This window comes from Gracilinanus agilis, chromosome 5 (assembly GCF_016433145.1).
Source record: "Gracilinanus agilis isolate LMUSP501 chromosome 5, AgileGrace, whole genome shotgun sequence".
NCBI lineage: Eukaryota > Metazoa > Chordata > Mammalia > Didelphimorphia > Didelphidae > Gracilinanus > Gracilinanus agilis.
In genome coordinates this window covers 196,087,233-196,105,019 of record NC_058134.1, presented here as the reverse complement: position 1 = coordinate 196,105,019, position 17,787 = coordinate 196,087,233, and the positions used below count along the sequence as shown (strand labels likewise).

Genomic DNA, 17,787 nt, shown 5'->3' with positions numbered 1-17,787 from the left:
TGTGACAAAACTATTCTTTTAATGTTTCTCTTTTCTCATCTGAAAAACGAGAGGTTTGTACTGAATGATATCTAAGATCCCTCGTGCCTTTAAAGCTTGTAGTTGGAATGTTAGTGCCAGTATGGACTTTAGAAATAACGTGGTCCAACACCTTCACTTTTCTATTGAGGAAAGTGAGATTCAATCGTCGATGGCCTCTTAGCTAGTTATTGGCAGAGCCAGGTCTAGAAGTTAGGTCCCCTGCCTGCCAGACCATTGCATTTTTTCCCTTACTGAACTACATCCAGCTTTTAGTTCCAGGCTTCTGAAATGGAAGCCTGGGAATTTAAGCTTAAGCACCTGTTCATGCTCACATTGTTGTTTCCCGTCCTGTGCATTACAGAACAAGAGCCAGGGGTCCAGCTTTGTCCGGATACACGCCCCATGGCAGGTGCTGACCCGAGAGGCCGAATTCCTGAAGATCAAAGTCCCCACCAAAAAAGTAAGTGGGACAGGCTTTTAGGCTGAGGAGACCTGGGGGCTGGAGAGAGGGAGGGAGGGTTGGGGTTTGTCAAGTGAGGCCAGGTGGGATGTGAGCTTTGTGGAATTAAACTCATGCTCATGGCCTTGGGGACATGGAGTATGTGGATCTGATTGGGGAGCAGAGGCTGGGTCCTTTTCCCAAAAGCCTGTTGGTATATCAAATGCAGTGTCAAGGAAGAGCTTGGCTCCTTCCTTCCGATGCTGGGCTCTCTCCTGGAGGCAAGAGCCACTGCCTGAACTGTGTTTGAGATGAAGCCCAAAATAGGAAGCTGTCCCTCCTCCTTTCTATGTGGGCCCTCCCCCTTGCTAACTGCTTCTCTGGGGAGCTGGACACTGTAATAAGGATAATGCAGGCTGCTGCTTTCTTTGGCCGAAGTCCTCCTAATATCCACAGCCTTTTCCATGACACAGGTCACCAAATACTGAGAGTAGGTCTCTTTCAAAAGAAGAGATTTAATCAGAGGGGAACTAATATGCTAATGAAAAATTATTGAGTGTGAGGATACATCAGTAGGTTTTAAGGATCTTTATTTACCATAGGAAGGGGACAACTATGCCTGGGCTGATTAGTGTATTTGACTAATGCACACGAATAATTCATATACATATTTAAAAACCACTCATCTCTATTTTTTTAAAAAAATTCAATTTTGTTATATTTTCAATGATAAATTCTCTCCTTCCTAACCCCCCTCTTTCCATTGAATAACCAAGAAAAACAAATTCTGTTATATAAACTTGTATAATAAAGCAAAACAAGTTCCCACTTTAGTCATGTCTCCCCCCACCAAATTAAAAAAAGCTTCAATCTGCACCCTGAGTCCATCGCTTCTGTTATTTGGAAATGGAAAGCATACTTCCCTAGGAGTCCTCTGGAACTGTGGATGCCGGTTCTATTTTGTGGATCAGAGTTCCTAGTTTTTCATTATTTATTTTTCTTTACTGTATTCTTTTATTATATGAATTCTTTTGGATTACTTCACTTTGAATCAGTTATACAATTCTTCCCAGGTTTTCCGATCCCACTCCCTTCATCATTTCTTACAGCACAATAACATTCCATTACATATGTATACCATGATTCCTTGAATCATTCTGCATTTGAACCCTGGTTGCAACATTTAGTGTGCATATGTCTGGGCAAATCACTTCACCTTGCAGAGCCCAGTTTCTCTATATAGGTAATATTACTCGTACTCTTTACCTCACGCAGTTGTTGCAACATAAGTTCTTTGTAAATTTTAAAGCACCGGATAAAAATTTTACATTGATTGATATTACTATCATGAGAGGTAGCATGCCTCTCGTGGATAGAGGGCCTCTAAGCCAGTAAGATTTAGGTTCAATTCTGCTTCTTCTACCTACTTTCTTGATGCTGGGAAAATCATTAAACTTCTCAGTGTCCTGGACCAGTGGTGTTGAACTTGAATGGAAATGGGGGAGCTAAACTGTATGCAGCCTTATATTGACTTAGAAAATAACATATTAATATTATGTTCATTACATTTTAGTTTACTTTATTAAATATTTCCCCGTGACATTTTAACCTGGTGAAGGCTGCACTTCACAGTGTTGCATGCTTCAGAGCCATGTTTTTTGACATATCTGCTCTAGGCAATTCTCTAAAAATGTAAATTTCTTTAAAAAAAACCAAACACCTTACTTTCTATCCAAGTAACAACTCTAAGGCAGAAAGGTAAGGGCTAGAAAAATGGGTTTAAGTGCCAACTTATATTGGTACAATTTCTTCATCCTTTTATCAGTGAAGCCACAGGTCCAATCCCTATTTCCATCACCATAATCTTTAATATCATGACCATAACCTTCGCCACCATACAGTCATTCACATCTTCCTCACCATATCACTGTCCTTCCCATCACTGCTGTCATCGCTATCACCACCACCATCCTCATCATCAGAGCATGCCTTCCTTGTGCCTGGCACAATGATAGGTACTGTGCAAAGAGAATTATAAAGACATGACTCTTGCCCTTATGTATTAATTATACAAACAGAAAATGCCCCAAATTAGAGAACACAGAGATGGAGATGTGAATAATCACTATTGAATTAATACATAAATAGATGACATTAACCACATATATTCTTGAAGTGTCATGATATTGTTTTAGGAGAGATTGAGAGAATATTTATTGCCTTTAATGCAACCACCTTAATATTTTTGATTGCTTTGTACATTACTCAATCTATTGCCTGTTAATGGACTACTTATAATGCTAATATTAAAATTTTTATTCTTAACCTAGCTTCCCTTTCCACTTTCCCTTGACCAAGATTTCTTTGGGCATATTCCCTCTACAGAGGGACTTCTGTTAATTGTATCTGGTGTTCATTTTGTTTCAATCCTGTCTTTCTCTTTTTGCTCTTTTTTATATGTGTCTGATTTTCTTTTGATCTCTCATTTTTCCACCCTTTTTGTATTCTTCGTGCCTCTCTGCTGGCTTCTCCTCCAAAAGAAGGTGAGCAAATCTCTGGCTGCAGCAATGACCCAAATCTCCTAGGATGAAAGATCCTTTGAGAAAATGTGTGTGTGTGTGTGTGTGTGTGTGTGTGTGTGCACGCATATGTGTAGGCATAGGTATGTATGTGTAGACTCAGCAATATGTTTCCTACCTTTACTAGCTCTCCTCTGTCACCAGTTGTTCATCTTCCCATTGTTTCTCTATTCTTTCCTCGTTTCTCTTCCCCTTCCATTGCAGATTCCTTTCTTTACTGCCTTATCACCTCAGCTTCTTTCGTTTTCTTCCCTCTTGCAATCCCCTTGTGCACCCAAAATAGTCTTTTCTGCCTGAATGGAATCATGATCTCTATTGTATGTTATAGAGTTCTGATACAGAGATCTGCTTCAATTGTACATGAATGTGCAATGAAATGTTCACTGTATTAGACATGCTAGAGCTTATAATTTATAACTTAGGCATGGTTTAAGCTATTGAGTAGCCTCTAATCAAGATGCTTAGAATAATTAGTGTATTTATGAAATTTGTCATGTCTCTGTTTTTTTCACTTGTCTGTTTTTCTTCTCTATTTTCCCAAACAAATTCTAGTCCATCTTCCATCCCCTATATATATCAGCAATTTTTAGACCCTTATTATGACTTAATTAGGACAAATTGTTTGTGGAAATGCTATGTACTTGGTGTCAAGAAATAGAAAGGTAAACTAATTCAAAGTCGGTTTCATGAATGAATGAACAAATAAATGAATGAAAAAGCATTTTCCCACTATGTACCAAATGCTAAATTCTAGGGATATAAAGAGAAAAAAAAGTTTGATAGTACCTCCTCTCAAGAAGCTTGCATTTAGGTTATACAAGACAATACATATAAAAGAGTTTAGTTGCACACCACATAGAAAGGTTTAGAACTGTTTAGGGGCAAGAATAGATGTAGATGAATTGATGACTTGATTTGAGGTCAGGTGCACAGATGTACTTAAATAACTCGTATGTATTTTTTTTAAATTCTGGGCCTTGGTCAATGATAAACCTCAGAATAATTTGAATATGGCTTTTGATCCATGGTTACCTATGGTCCATGCCTCTACCCCAAAATCCATGAGAATGCTGACTGGTATCTAGTTCATATCTCCCACAAACTCTCTTTGGGCCAAATCTCTAAACAGGGAAATCTTGAATATTTAGTGTCTGGCTCATTTTCCCCCCTTCCCATAGTATTTTGAATTCCCACGCAAATATTCAGGTTAAGAAGACATATAATATGACAGGTTTTTTTTACTTAACCCAACAAAATATGTAGAATAGGCCTCTGGATCATCATTAGAACTTTTCTTTCTCTCTGGTAAGAATCACCTTTCTTTGGGACCTATATAGTCCATGTAACTTACAATATCAGCAAAAAAGGAATATGGTCAGGTTGTTTCTTTGTGCTTTAGGTTCCATGTTTTGGGAAACCTTTCCTTTGTATCTAGGTAGCCTTTAGGCATCTCTTTTAGTCTACAAAAAGTAGGGAATTTCTATCTCCTCTCTTTCCTTCTCTCATGGAAACTTTAATTCTCTCTCCTATCTTCAGGTGATCTCTAACACACTATCAAAGCTCATTCTCACTTGTCTTAGGCCTTTCAAAGTTCTATGTCTTTCTTTGTCCATCTAGTACTGGTTTCTCAGTCCATGTGATTCTCTCTAGAGTTCTATGTGGTCTCTCTCTAGTTCTATGTGTGATATAATTGTGCAATATAATTTTTATCTCTTATTTTCATAGACTATGTATCTGTGATCAATGCTAGGAATTTCTTGTAGTCAGATAAATAGATCTGGCAGAAAGGAGACAAGGGGAGAATTTGGCTGTTTCTTCCAAGGACAGGTCTTGGTGCCTGCTGTATTCACATTCTTTAATGATCATAGTCAATGAATGAACTAGTCCATCATGTACAGAGATGCTATGAATGTCAGAACAGGGGTGGTAAGGTCTGGTTGGGATCTAGAGGAGGAATTAGGAAAATTATTCAGACTGGCAAAAGTCTGGGTCATACCTAAGCAAATCCTAGAGAAATTTGGAAGTGGGAAGAGATCACAAAATTGAGATCTTGGACTTTGACTGATCTGAAGTAATGTGTCCAAGAGCATAGAGTTTGAAATTTGATATTAAACAGGAGGGAGAAATTTGGAAGTAAGTGATTATTTTCTAAAAATAACAACAAAGGAGTCAACTTTTTGTGAGGAACATTCAGCAGTTGGGCACAGGAAGGATCCAGGAAGATCCTACCACTGGCTTTCTGAACATACCATTGCTTTCCAAGTTAATGTGCAGCTTGTTGGGAGAGGGTGGGATCCTTTTACAGTATTTGCTTGCTGTAAGGAATTATATCTTTTGGACTATAGTTAGTATTACCTCTGTTTCATTCTCCCTTCTGTAGGAACATCCTTAACTAGGGCTATTCCATCCTTCTTTCTCCCTTCTCTACATATTTCCTTATTGATAGTCTCGTATATTACTATTATTTCAACCATCACCCCTGTGGATGACTGCAAGTCTCTGTCTCTGGCCCTGATCTTCCTCCTGAACTCATGACTGGAGTTTCTAGTAATTTCCTGACCATCTCCACATGTATGCCTATTAGCTCCTCAAGGTCAAGATGTCTAAGACTAAGTTCATCATTTATCCCATACTCTTCCCCATTTTTGATAATGGTATCATCACTTTTTCCAGTCACCCAGTCATATTGGCATCATATCGAGTTTTTCCCCCCTTTATCTCCATTCTCTTTTTCAACTCCTGGAGGAACAGAATCATTATTAGTTATCATTAATCTGTGTGCCTCCTTAAGTACATAGTAAACATTCTGTAAAGGCTTGTTGAATGAGTAAATGACTGAAGAACAGTGGTAGTTTCTTTGAATATCTATGGAATTTTCTCTCTAGAAGAATATCTATAGCATATTTTTCTCTCAACTCTTTCAGAACCACAATTCTTGAGTGTGTTTCCTTGCTTCCATTGTCTCCACACTGATTCTCTTCTCAACTTGCACTATTCATGATCCTAGTCCTATTTTCCTTTGACTGTTCTATTATAGGAAATCAGTAGTCAGATTCAGAAATCCCTTTTTGGTTCTCACTGTCCTTGATCTTTCTACAGTTTAAGATTCTAGTAGTCATCTTCTCCCTCTTGCATGTGAGACCCTCTCTTCCCTTGGTATCTATTTTTTAAATTTTAAACCCTTAACTTCTGTGTATTGACTTATAGGTGGAAGAGTGGTAAGAGTACCTTGGTATCTATTTTGATGTACTTTCTGAGGGCACTTTCTTCTCTATGTCCTGGGGTAGAGTAGAGTGGTTTAGTAAAAAGGTGACCAAACTTGGAATCAAGAAATTCCAAGATTTTTTTGGAGCCTCAGATTCTTCTTCTGTAAAATGTGGATAACAATGCCCTTACAACCTCTATTGCGAGGAAACACTCCATAAATCAGAACTATTATGTCAGAGAAGAAGGAAAATAGAAGTAATAAAAAATGAGGAGGGGACAGCTAGATTTGCCCACTGCTGAGAATTTTTTATAAGTGTATTTGTTTACAAACTTAAGTAAAACCTACAATAAAATCTGGACTTGTGTAAACTGAACATTTCTGATCATTCATCTCAGGGCTCTGAGAAAACCTTTCTTTACCTAATTTCTTTGTTAGATAATTTAGCAGAATACAAACAATGCAGAGGCACTTGTGACAGTAAATGCTTATAAATTTAACTTATTCTTGTACACATGCTAATATGATATATTCATACAATCTAAATGTTCATGTTTTCACCTTTCAGTTCACTTAAAACTATATTTTCAAACCAAATATTTTATGTTTTGGTCCTTTCACATATAGGCCTTTTGAAAACATGTACAAATCATCTAATTATTACCTTTTTTTTGAGTACCATGTTGGGGTTCTATATGCTGCCAAAGGATAGTGTAGAAGAGAGGACAGTTGCCCATTCTTTCTTCCAATGTGTGTATCTGAATCCATGAAAAGAAAACAGAGCTGGCTCTTTAAATCTACATAGGGCCAGGTCCCTGTCCCAGAAATTAATGGAGAGGCTAAGAACAGATGGCCCTAGAAATGCTTGTTTAGGGATCTCCTTTACAGAGGCCATGGGGTCTATAAATGTAACTGCAGGACTTCATGGGAGAAATCTGCTTTAGAGTAATCATGGTTCCTGGTGGGAAAAGTGGTTCAGGCCACAAGCTTGGGAGAGAAGGCTTGAAGAACTACATGTTATCTAAGGTGCATACCAGTGTTAACATTTTGTGATTCTGTGACTTGTGGGCATCTGATTCAATGGATAAGTATCAAGAATTGGGGAGCACAATGTGGAATGGCAAAGACAAGTGAGTTGCAGTTCTGGCTTTGCCCCTGATGAATAACCGATGGCTTGCTCTGCATATGTGGACAGTGTACCAGGAATCAGGAATACCATGGTTCAAATCCAGCTGCAATCACTTACTAGCTGTGTGACCCTGGGCAAATCACTTAACCTTTGTCCTAATCCACTGAAAGAAGAAATGACAAACCACTCCAGTGTCTTTGCCAAGAAAATCACATAGACACTCTGTGGTCCATTGGGTCACAAAGAGTCAGACTGGACTGAAGGACTAAACTACAAACATAATTGTGTAGGCTTGTTGACTAGCATTAGACCTCTTGATACACCATGTAAAGTTGGGAGAAGTGGCGTTCTCACTGAGCTCTTCCAAATTTTTTTTTTATATACCCAGAGCAAAAGGGAATGGGAAATGGTCATTGACTATATGGGGAGGATAGAATAACCTAACAAAAATATATACTAGTTCAAAGATTGGTGTCAAAAACAGAAAAGAGCTGCTTAGTAAATTCATGTTTTGTTTGTCACACTTTATTACTGAGAATAATCGCTAATTTGAATAAGAGCTCTTGCCTTAGTTAAGTCCTTCAGTTAATGGAAATATAGTAGCATTTTCATGGGCAAATCTGAATTTTATTTGTAATACATCCTTGGTCTATCAGTAAGAATTGTACAGCAGAGGAGTGAGCTAGGAATGAGAATGGAATGAGAACCAACCCTACACATAGGAAATCTTGGTTCAAATCTGACCTTCGCCACTTCCTAGTTGTGTGACCCTGTGCAAATCACTTAATCCCCACTGCCTAACCCTCACTGCTCTTCTGCCTTAGAACAAATACACAATATTGATTCTAAGATGGAAAGTAAGGGATTAAAAAAATTATACTGCAGAAAAGGGGCTATCAGGTAAAGAGTTTTCATGATCAGCTCTAATTAAAACAAAAAGCACACATAGAACCACAGTTCACAAGAATGCCAATTTTTCTTCTGATTCTGACCCTGGAGACAACAGTCTGCCCCAGACCACTAGGGTTTCATCAGGCTGATTTTTTGGTCTTCTTTTCTCCTCTGCTAAATTTCCTACTTAAGAGCCATCTTCAAACTGGTATAACTGCTTGTAATGCATTTCACCTGTTCTACACAGTTCCACTTGCCTTTCCTAATTATAGTGTTATCATCCTATTTGGAGATCAAACTGGGAAATGCCATTTATATCTGTGGGTAAACCTCTATCTAGCCTTTTGTGATCTGCTAGATTTGTTTTAAAACAAGTCAGCATTTCAGGACTTTTCCTGCATTCCTGAACTTTAGAAAGAAATGGATTCCTGGGTTTCAGGTTGCATTTAGGTACTTAATCTCATGTATGTAGATCTTAATGTTAGAACAGGGTGGAGTTCATAGGATCATGGAATTTACAACTGGAAGAGGCTTTAGAGGTCATCTTCCACAGTGGTGTCAAACATTCAGCCTGTCGTCTGCAGTCTACAGCATTCCTGAGTGTGGTCCAGACTAGATTAAAATGTAGGTCCTTTTTGACTTTAAGATGTTGATGTAGTAATAAAAAATATATATGTATATATGTAAACATATTTGACTTTTGAAATCTTTCAATATTTTATTTTCCCCTTTACATGTAAAAGCAATTTTTAACATTAGTTTCCTAAAATTTTGAGTTCCAAATTCTGTCCCTCTTTCCCTTTCCTCATTCCTTCCTCAGATGATGACCAATTTGATTTAGGTCATACATGCAATATCATGCAAAACACATTTCCATATTGGTGATTTTGTAGAAGATGACAGATGAAAAAAACTCTCAAGAAAATAAAGGGTAAAATAGCATGTTTCGATATGCACTCAGACTCCATCAGTTCTTTCTCTGGATGTGGACAGTATTTTTCATCCAGGAGTCCTTTGGAATTGTCTTGGATCATTGCATTGCTCAGAATAGCTAGTCTTTCACATGTGTGGTTTTTTTAAAGTCAACATGTAACCCACAGGGATTTTTCTGTATAAGTCAGTGGCCCCCATTTTTATTTGATTTTGACAGCATTGATTTTATCCAACTCTCTCATTTGACATATGAAGAAACTGAGACTGAGACATGAAATTTTATATTTCCCAAGTTTCCTCTTCAGGCAAAGAAAGCATTTTCAGAAGCTTTCATTTCTTTCTATATGGTGTTCTCATGTTAGGTGGAAAACAACCTTTCCACCCAGCCAAATAATATAATCCTTTAAGAATTAAGAAATGTTTTCCCCCAATGAACAAATATTAAGTTTTTTTCTGCCTTCCAAAGCAAAACAAAAACATTGTAACAAAAATGTGTAGAGAAGCAAAATAAATTCCCATGTTTGCATGTCCAAAAATAGATGTTTATTTCTGTCTACCCATCCTTAAAGGCCTGGTTCAAAGCCACACTTCCACAGTCAGCCTTCCTTACCACTTCAGATTCCATTGATTCCTTCCTTCTATGAGTTTCTGTTCTTATAGTCAGCATCATCCATGGAGGCTTGTGTTACTCTCTGTAGCTTTAGAGGTGCTGGTCCTTTTCCCTGTTGCACAGTGTTTGTTCTGTTGTAGCTTCCGTAGCCCTTGGCAAAGACAGCTATTCAATAAATACTTACTGATTGGTTCATTGAGTCAAGAATTGATGTCAGGATCGATTCTTAAGTTCATTAAAAAATGTTGTATCTCCATCCAATGAATGTGCTGCCCTAACCCCAACTTAGTTTGTGGTAATGGACACATCGGTTTTGTGTTCCTCAATATGTCCCTGGGCATGAGATAAGTGTTTCAGGATGAAAATATAGATCAGATGGAGGGAGCCACCCTTTTATTCTTCCCTCCTACTCCAGTCCCATTTTCATGAATGTTTATTGACAACATTTTGGATCATGTTGCCAGTTCAGTGGAAAAGTCCTCATTTGGAATAAGTAAGTCCCGAGTATTTGTTCTTAACTGTGTTTCTTTGTGAAGGTCACACCTCTTAATTTCTTCATCTCCAAGATGGGGTAGGAGGTGGTTAGCAGAGATGCACTTTAGAGTTTTTTCAGCCTTCAAAATGCTAACTGAAGCCACTGTGGTCACCAAAATGTAGCACATACCTAAAGAAGTTCTCAATTTGATAGTGAATGGAGAACATGTGGATTTTTGCTCTTGGTGTTGTTATCTACTCACCAAATAGTCAGTAAAAATTTATTAAGCACCTATTATGTGCCAGGCACTGTGTTATGCATTGGGGACGCAGAGAAAGGCAAAAGATAGTCCCTACCCTCGAAGAACTTACAATATAATGGGAGAAGACAACACATAAGGTGAAGGAGCCAGGGTAGGATGCTGCATGGGGGTAGTCTTTAAGTCTGAGTGGGAGATGATCTGAGGAGGTAAGAATTTTAGAATTGATTTCATCTTTTAGAATGATGCATTTTTTGAGATCATGTGATTCAGGAAGTTCCTTGGGTGGGAAATGATGAGGTGAAATCCCCAAGTACCCACTTTAAATGGCATTTACTCAGTCCTCACAATCTGAATGTATTCATTTTCAATATTATTAATTTTTTTCAACAGAAAGAGTAATGTGTCTATTCATACAAGGCTGGCTGTTGCTTGGGCCTCTTTCTTGTTGTCCTAGTACAGCCAATCCCAAACATTTGTTTTTAATGGAGAAGTGGTGGAGAGGACCCAGACTGTGTTTTCTATCTTTAAAGGTTTTATGGGTGCATATATTCTGACTGCCATTTAAATAGGGTGGAAAGAATGCAGAATGCTTTGAGTTCTTTTTTGGTTTTCTTTAATGGTTCTTCCCTAAAAGTCAAGGAAAGTTTGTCATTCATTGCAGGGAGAAGTGGTCAAAGAGGGAGAAGGAAGGAGCAAAATTGACAAATAGGCTTGGGTGTGTGTGTGTTTTAATACCCTTTCATAGAGATGAGCCTAGATGAAGATTAATTATTTTTCCCATTATTTTTTATGATCTCTGTTTTGCTGTAAGACATTGTTATGTCTTACAGTGCAGTAGTTTTCTATTATATTCATACATCAGAATTTGTTTAGTCATTCCTTCTTTAGTGGACAAAAACCCAAAGTAGACATTGTTTCTAGTTCTTTGAAAATATAGAAAAAATATTTTTGTGTAGATGGGATTTTCTTTTCATCTTTGACATCTATGGCTTGTATATACCTAGCAATGGTGTCTGAAAGTGAATGGATACAGACATTTTACTTATTTACCTTGCATAATTCCTAAATGCTTTCGATAATCTTTGAATCAATTCATAATTCCACTCACAATATATTGGAGTGTCTGGTCTTTCTATAACCCTTCTAATATAGATTATTCCTATTTTCTGCCATTTAAAATTTTCCTGGCTCTAAGGTTAAACATCAGAGTTGCTTTCATTTACATCCTTGAAAGAATTTCAAAATACTTTTTGTTCAGACTCTTAGATTTTATAACACAAACCTTTTCATAAAAGGAAGGAGAGTGTATGACTGGATTTACTGAAATACACACACATACATATAGTTTGAATCCTTCACATTTGGTTTTAGCCTCAAGGTTGAAATACATAATAAATACATGGCTACTTGGCAATATTAAAAGGCAACAATAATCTGGGAAAGGTTGTGGGAATATAGGATTGGTGAACTGCTCCTGCACTTATGAATTGGTCCAATGGTTCTGAAGATTAATTTGGGGTGATTTGTAAAAAATTATCCAATTGTACATACTATTTGACCTAGTGTTTCCACATTGGGGTATGCACTCCAGGAAACGTTCCCAAATGCACCAAAATAAACACAACAGAAATTTTTGTCATAGTAAAAAAAATGAGATTTGTATGAAGCAATTCAACATAAAGACAGTAGACAGCATGACCACAATAATGTAGATGAAAGTAAAATTAAAGGACATTCAAACTCAGCTCAAAGACAATGTCTAATATTAGTTGCAGAAGGTAAGTGGTGAAATTATCTCTCTCCTCTCAGTTGAGAGATGGGGTACAGAATTTTGTGTAACCTGTCAAGCATGGATCCCAGACCCATTGGTTTTCCTTTATTGTATTTCTTTGTGGGAGGGATGGGGCTAGTATTAATACATGTTTGTGTTTAAGAAACAAATGCATTGGCAAAACTTCAGAGTACAAAAAAGAAGAAACAAGAGATAGGCAGGTGGAGTTTGGTATCTCCTTTCTATGAGATATCCTTGTTTCTTGGCCCTAGTTTTGTGCCATGACTACAATACTATTGGCCCCAGCCTTTCCAAATTATAAGCCAGGTTCCTGCAAACTGAATCTCTGGAACCTTCCTCTCTGTAGCTAGAACTATCATTGCTAAAATAAAAGATACTCTATACTATGACTCAGAAAACCTCATGTATTTAGATATGAAGAGCAGGAGGTCAGGAACCAATGCTCTTGTTCACAGACAGGGCTTTGAAGACAATCTAAAGAGAAATGGGTAAAAGTTGCAGAGCATAATTTACATTCCATGAAAATGTGTCTTAAAGTTCAGTGGACTGCTTTGGGGAATTGTTTGTTTCTTCATATTAAAAATCTTCAAGTAAAGGCTGCATGGCCTCTTGTTGGGGAGATAGAAGAGGTTCTTGGTTAGGTTGGGCAAGAAGGTTACTGCAATCCCTTTCAACTCTTAAGATTCTATTATTTTGCAAATATGTCTTTTTGGCTGCTAGGCACTGAATGTTAAAAACAACATAATTGAATATAATTGTTAAAAACAATATAATTGAGTATGAAGTAAGTTTGCATGTTTATGTGTAGGTGGACTCTGCTTTGACTCTTTAGAAAGGAAATGCTACCTAGAACTTCAAAGAAGAATTTGATTTCCAAAAATTAAAGCTTATTTACCCAGCAGGATCCGATTGATTTTGTTTCTTTAGCCCCCATAGACATATTATCCAAATATGACCTTATAGTTATGCCAGTCTGGCACAGTGGAATAAATCCTCGGTTCCAGAGTCAGATGATGTGGGTTCAAATCCTGTCTCAGAATATTGAGTGGACAAATAATCCTCATGGGCCTTAGTTTTCTTATCTGTAAAATGAGGTGTTGGACCAGGTACCCTCTGAAGTACCTCCAGTTCTGAATGTATTAGCCTATTACCTTTGATTTGTCATAGATTCTGGACTGCCTATTAGGATCATAAATTAAGATCATAAATTATCTAAATTTGAGATGCTATAATTCTGTGACCTGGGAAGGAGAAGATAGATAATCTTAGTCGATCTCAACTTTTTCTTTTTAATCTATAGAATGAGAGAGGTAGACTAGATGATTCCTATTTTCTCTTTCTCCTCTTAAATCTATGAACACTCATAAAATTGAGAGGCCATTTTGTTTATGCTTCAAACTATTCCAGACTGATGGAGTCTGATCATAATTTTCCAGAAATTCCAGAAGAGATTCCATTGCCTTCCCTAATTATTTCAGGAGTTTTTTCTTTTTGAAATGCTTGAAAAAAATCTTGTCATTTCTTTATATACACCATATCCATGGCCCTATTTAACCTCTTGTGATATAAAAAAGCAGTTATGTGAAACTCCCCAAGGAAGCAACTGTCTCACAACACATGCTACGTTCTGCCCCCGTTGTCCCCTAAAATGCAAAAGCATGGCTTGGCATTGTAAAAATAGCGTCAAGAGCACTAAAACTCTAAATGATTTTATCTTGATGAGAAATATAAAAAGAAAACAATTATTTTTTTGTTTTTTTTTTTGATTTACTGAGGAGAGATACTATATTCTTGGGTTTGGGTAGTATAATAAAATGGACAACAGAATGAATGAAGGCAGAAATACTTAACTTCTATTTTTGGGCTTGGATTTGATTTTTCTTTGGCAAGAAAGTAATACTTGGACTAGAAAGGATAGAAGTAGCTAATAGGAAGATGATACCCACAATAAATAAGGAGATAATAGGAGACAATCTTTTTAAGTGTCCTTAATGGGATAAAGCCATTAGGCACTGAAAAATGACATCCTAGGTTCCTGAAAGAATTGGTGAATGTGATTGTTGAACTACTGTCAAATCTATGGATTCTCATGAAGAATGGGCAAGGAACCACAGATTGAAGAAAGTTGAATGTCATCCTGATTTTGAAGAAAGGGAAAAGAATAGAGAATATATACTATGAACCTATGTTTGACTTCAATTCTTGGCATTATTCTGGAACATATGGTTAAAGAGATGATTAATCTCTTTAAAAGCAAATGGTGATCACAAAGAATCAACACAACTTCATTAAGAACAGGGCTTATTGGGGGCAGCTAGGTGGCTCAGTGGATTGAGAGCCAGGCCCAGAGATGGGAGGTCTTGGGTTCAAATTTGGCCTCAGACTCTTCCCAGCTGTGCAAGTCACTTAACCCCCATTGCCTAGCCCTTGCCACTCTTTTGCCTTAGAACCAATACACAGTATTGATTCTAAGACAGAAGGTAAGGGTGGGTTTAAAAAAAAAAAGAATAGGGCTTATCGACTTGTCTCATTTCCTTTTTTTTTTTAAATCCATACCTTTTGTTTTAGAATTGAGAGTAAGTATCTGTTCCAAGGCAGAAGAGTAGTAAGGACTAGGCAACTGTGATGAAGTGGCTTGCTCAGGGTCACATAGCTAGGAAGTGTCTGAGGTAAAATCTGAACCCAGGACCTCCCATCTCCGGGTCTGGCTTTTTACCCACTAAGCCACCCAATTGCCTCTTCATTTCTTTTTTGTCAGGGTTACCAACACAGTGCTCAGAACTTACCTTGATTTTAAAGATTTTTTAAAGTGGTTTTCTAATGGACAACATGGAAAGATGTGAGCTAACTGATAGTATGGTTCGATTCAGAATTGTTTGAAAGTCTGAAAACAGAGTAGACATCATTATATCAATGCCAACTTGGAGGGAGATTTCTCATGGGGTCCTACAGGAAGTTGTATTTGTTCTTGCACTGTTAAAAGGAATGTTTATCAAATTTTCAAATGACACAAAGATGGTAAGAATAACTAATACTGGAAGAAACAATCAGTATTCTGAAAGATTTGGCAGTTTTTGAGTGCTTCTTACGCACTAGGTTCTGGGAATTCAGAGATAAAAACTAAGCAATCCTTACCCTTCAGAAGACTGGTAAATGTGGTTTTTCAATTATGTTTTTCAAACAGATATTACAATATCTAAATGAATTTGATATGTATTTGCACACACATACATGTGCATATACAAATGTGTATACACACATATATTTATATATATGTGTGTGTGTGTGTATGTGTGTACAAATTATATATATATACACACCCAATAGCCATTTCCCAAGAGATAAGTAAAAGATATGAATGCGCATTTCTCAAAAGAATTGCAAACTATTACCAACTACATGAAAGGATTCTCCAAATCATTAATAAATGAAATACAAATCATAACATCCCTGAAGTTTCACTTCATATCTTCCACAGTGACAAAGACAGGGATAGGAAGTGTTGGAGGAATTGTGGGAAGAGGGGCACCCCAGAACATTGTCAGCAGAGTAGTGAATCTGTACAGCGGTTCTTGAAAGCAATTTGGAATTAGGCAAATAATGTGACTAAAATGTCCATACCCTTTGACCCAGTGATCCCACTTCCCCAGGGAGTCCATTAATGAGAAGAAAGTCTCCATATACAAAATATTTAGGATAGTACCCTTTGTGATAGCAAAGAATTGGAAACAAAGTAGATATCTATTGATCGGGGAATGGCTAAATAAATTGTGGAATGTAACAGAATATCACTCTCCTGCAAGAAGCGATGAGTAAGAATAATAGGGAAGCATGGAAAGATCTATATGAATCAATGCAGAAAAGTAAACAGAGCCAAGAATATAATATACACAATAACTACAACAATGTAAAGGAAGGGGTGACTGAAAAAACCTAAAGGTGGATGTTGCAGAATCATAAAGAACAATCATGGCTCCAGTGAAGGGATGGAAGAAGTCACCTTTTCCTTACTCCTTTGCAGAAATTACAGATCCCTGAATGTGCTACATTGGGCATATTTTCAGACTTTTGTGAAGTGTTAAGCAGTTTTGCAGATTTTCCCTTCTCCTTTTCTTTTTTCTTGTTTCTTCCCCCCTTTTCTCAATAGTGGTAGTTACAAAAGATGACTCCAAGCTCCTTGAGGGCAGAGACTTTTACCATTTTTTTTTGTATCACTATCATCTAACATATTGGTTGCAAATAGTAAGAGCTTAATGCACGTTTATTAATTAATTGGGAAGGGACAAGGGAGAAATAGGGGAGAAAATTTTATTAATGTTTAAAAAACCCAAGATAGCAATAAAAATTTATTTTTTTAAAGAAGAGAATAGAACCAGAAGCACACCAATTCTCCTAAAAGGACATTCTCAAACTTTTCCTTCCTAGTCTTGACCCTTTCCTGGCTCAGTTCTCCTGGCAATCACCTCAGATCCAGCTGTTAGGGGAAAAAGAGTTCTCAGGTGGCTGCTGATACTCTACCCACAGATAATTGAGAACTGAATGTATTAATCTATATAGAGTCTCCCCATTCGTGTCTTATTTCTCTGTAGTCTCTGAAGGCAAATGTTTTTAATGCAGAGAAGAAAAGGGAACAGTCCTCAGACCACACTGATACTTGTAGTTATGGGTTCCGGAATTCACCCCTTCAGAGTACCTAGGGACACGAGGGACACAAGGGGCAAAAAAGAAAGAAAAAAGGACCTCAGTAAGATTCTTAGACTGTGACAATGAGGTCAAAGCAGGATTTTATTAGAACCATATTTGAATCCTGAAATTAAAAAAAAAATAAGAGCAACATACTTTGAAAATTATTTATGATTTTAAGCACATGAAAGGCGTATCATGTACCCAGGGAAGGCATAATGGGGAACAGCTGGCAAACATGTGTCTCACTGTTCTGGGGATGTTCATAATTCTCTGATGGCCAAGAATAACAGTAATAATGATGCTGCTGTTGCTGATGATTGTATTAATAATAATAAAAAAGAAAGAGGAGGCTTTCCTGGACCCTGCTGCGAAGGAGTGCTCTGGCCCTTGGAGGATGGCTAAAGTTGGGAAAGGGGAATCTCAGCCAGAGTCTTTGGTTCTAAGGGGATGCTTTAGGGTCAGCAGGCAAAGCAAAAGAAGATAATTGTTTCTACCCAGGCAGACCCATGAGTAGCTGCAGAGGACTGGCGATGGCCATTTACATTACTCTCCCTGTGCTATCTAAGTGGTCTGTTTTGGTCTAAACTGTCTGACCCAGATCTGGGATGGATAGGAGATTTCCTGTGAGGATGACTAGCTCAGTTTTACACTGGCTGATTCATCTGTGGCTTTACTCCAGGGAAGTAGTGCTTAGGTCACTGTTAAAGGTTGGAGTGTGGAAGGTGGGCTGCGAATGGCTAGGGCTAGGACTGACCTACTGTAGCT

The 17,787-nt window shown here is 37.5% G+C and overlaps 1 protein-coding gene across 1 annotated transcript in view; it reads left to right on the top strand.

Annotated features, from left to right (window-relative positions):
* Nucleotides 1-17,787, top strand: part of ANO2 (anoctamin 2) — a 504,220-nt gene that overhangs the window by 99,344 nt on the left and 387,089 nt on the right. The window contains exon 3 of the mRNA XM_044677761.1: nucleotides 383-481. Coding sequence (XP_044533696.1) covers nucleotides 383-481 — 99 coding nt within the window. The remainder of the gene's footprint in view (nucleotides 1-382; nucleotides 482-17,787) is intronic.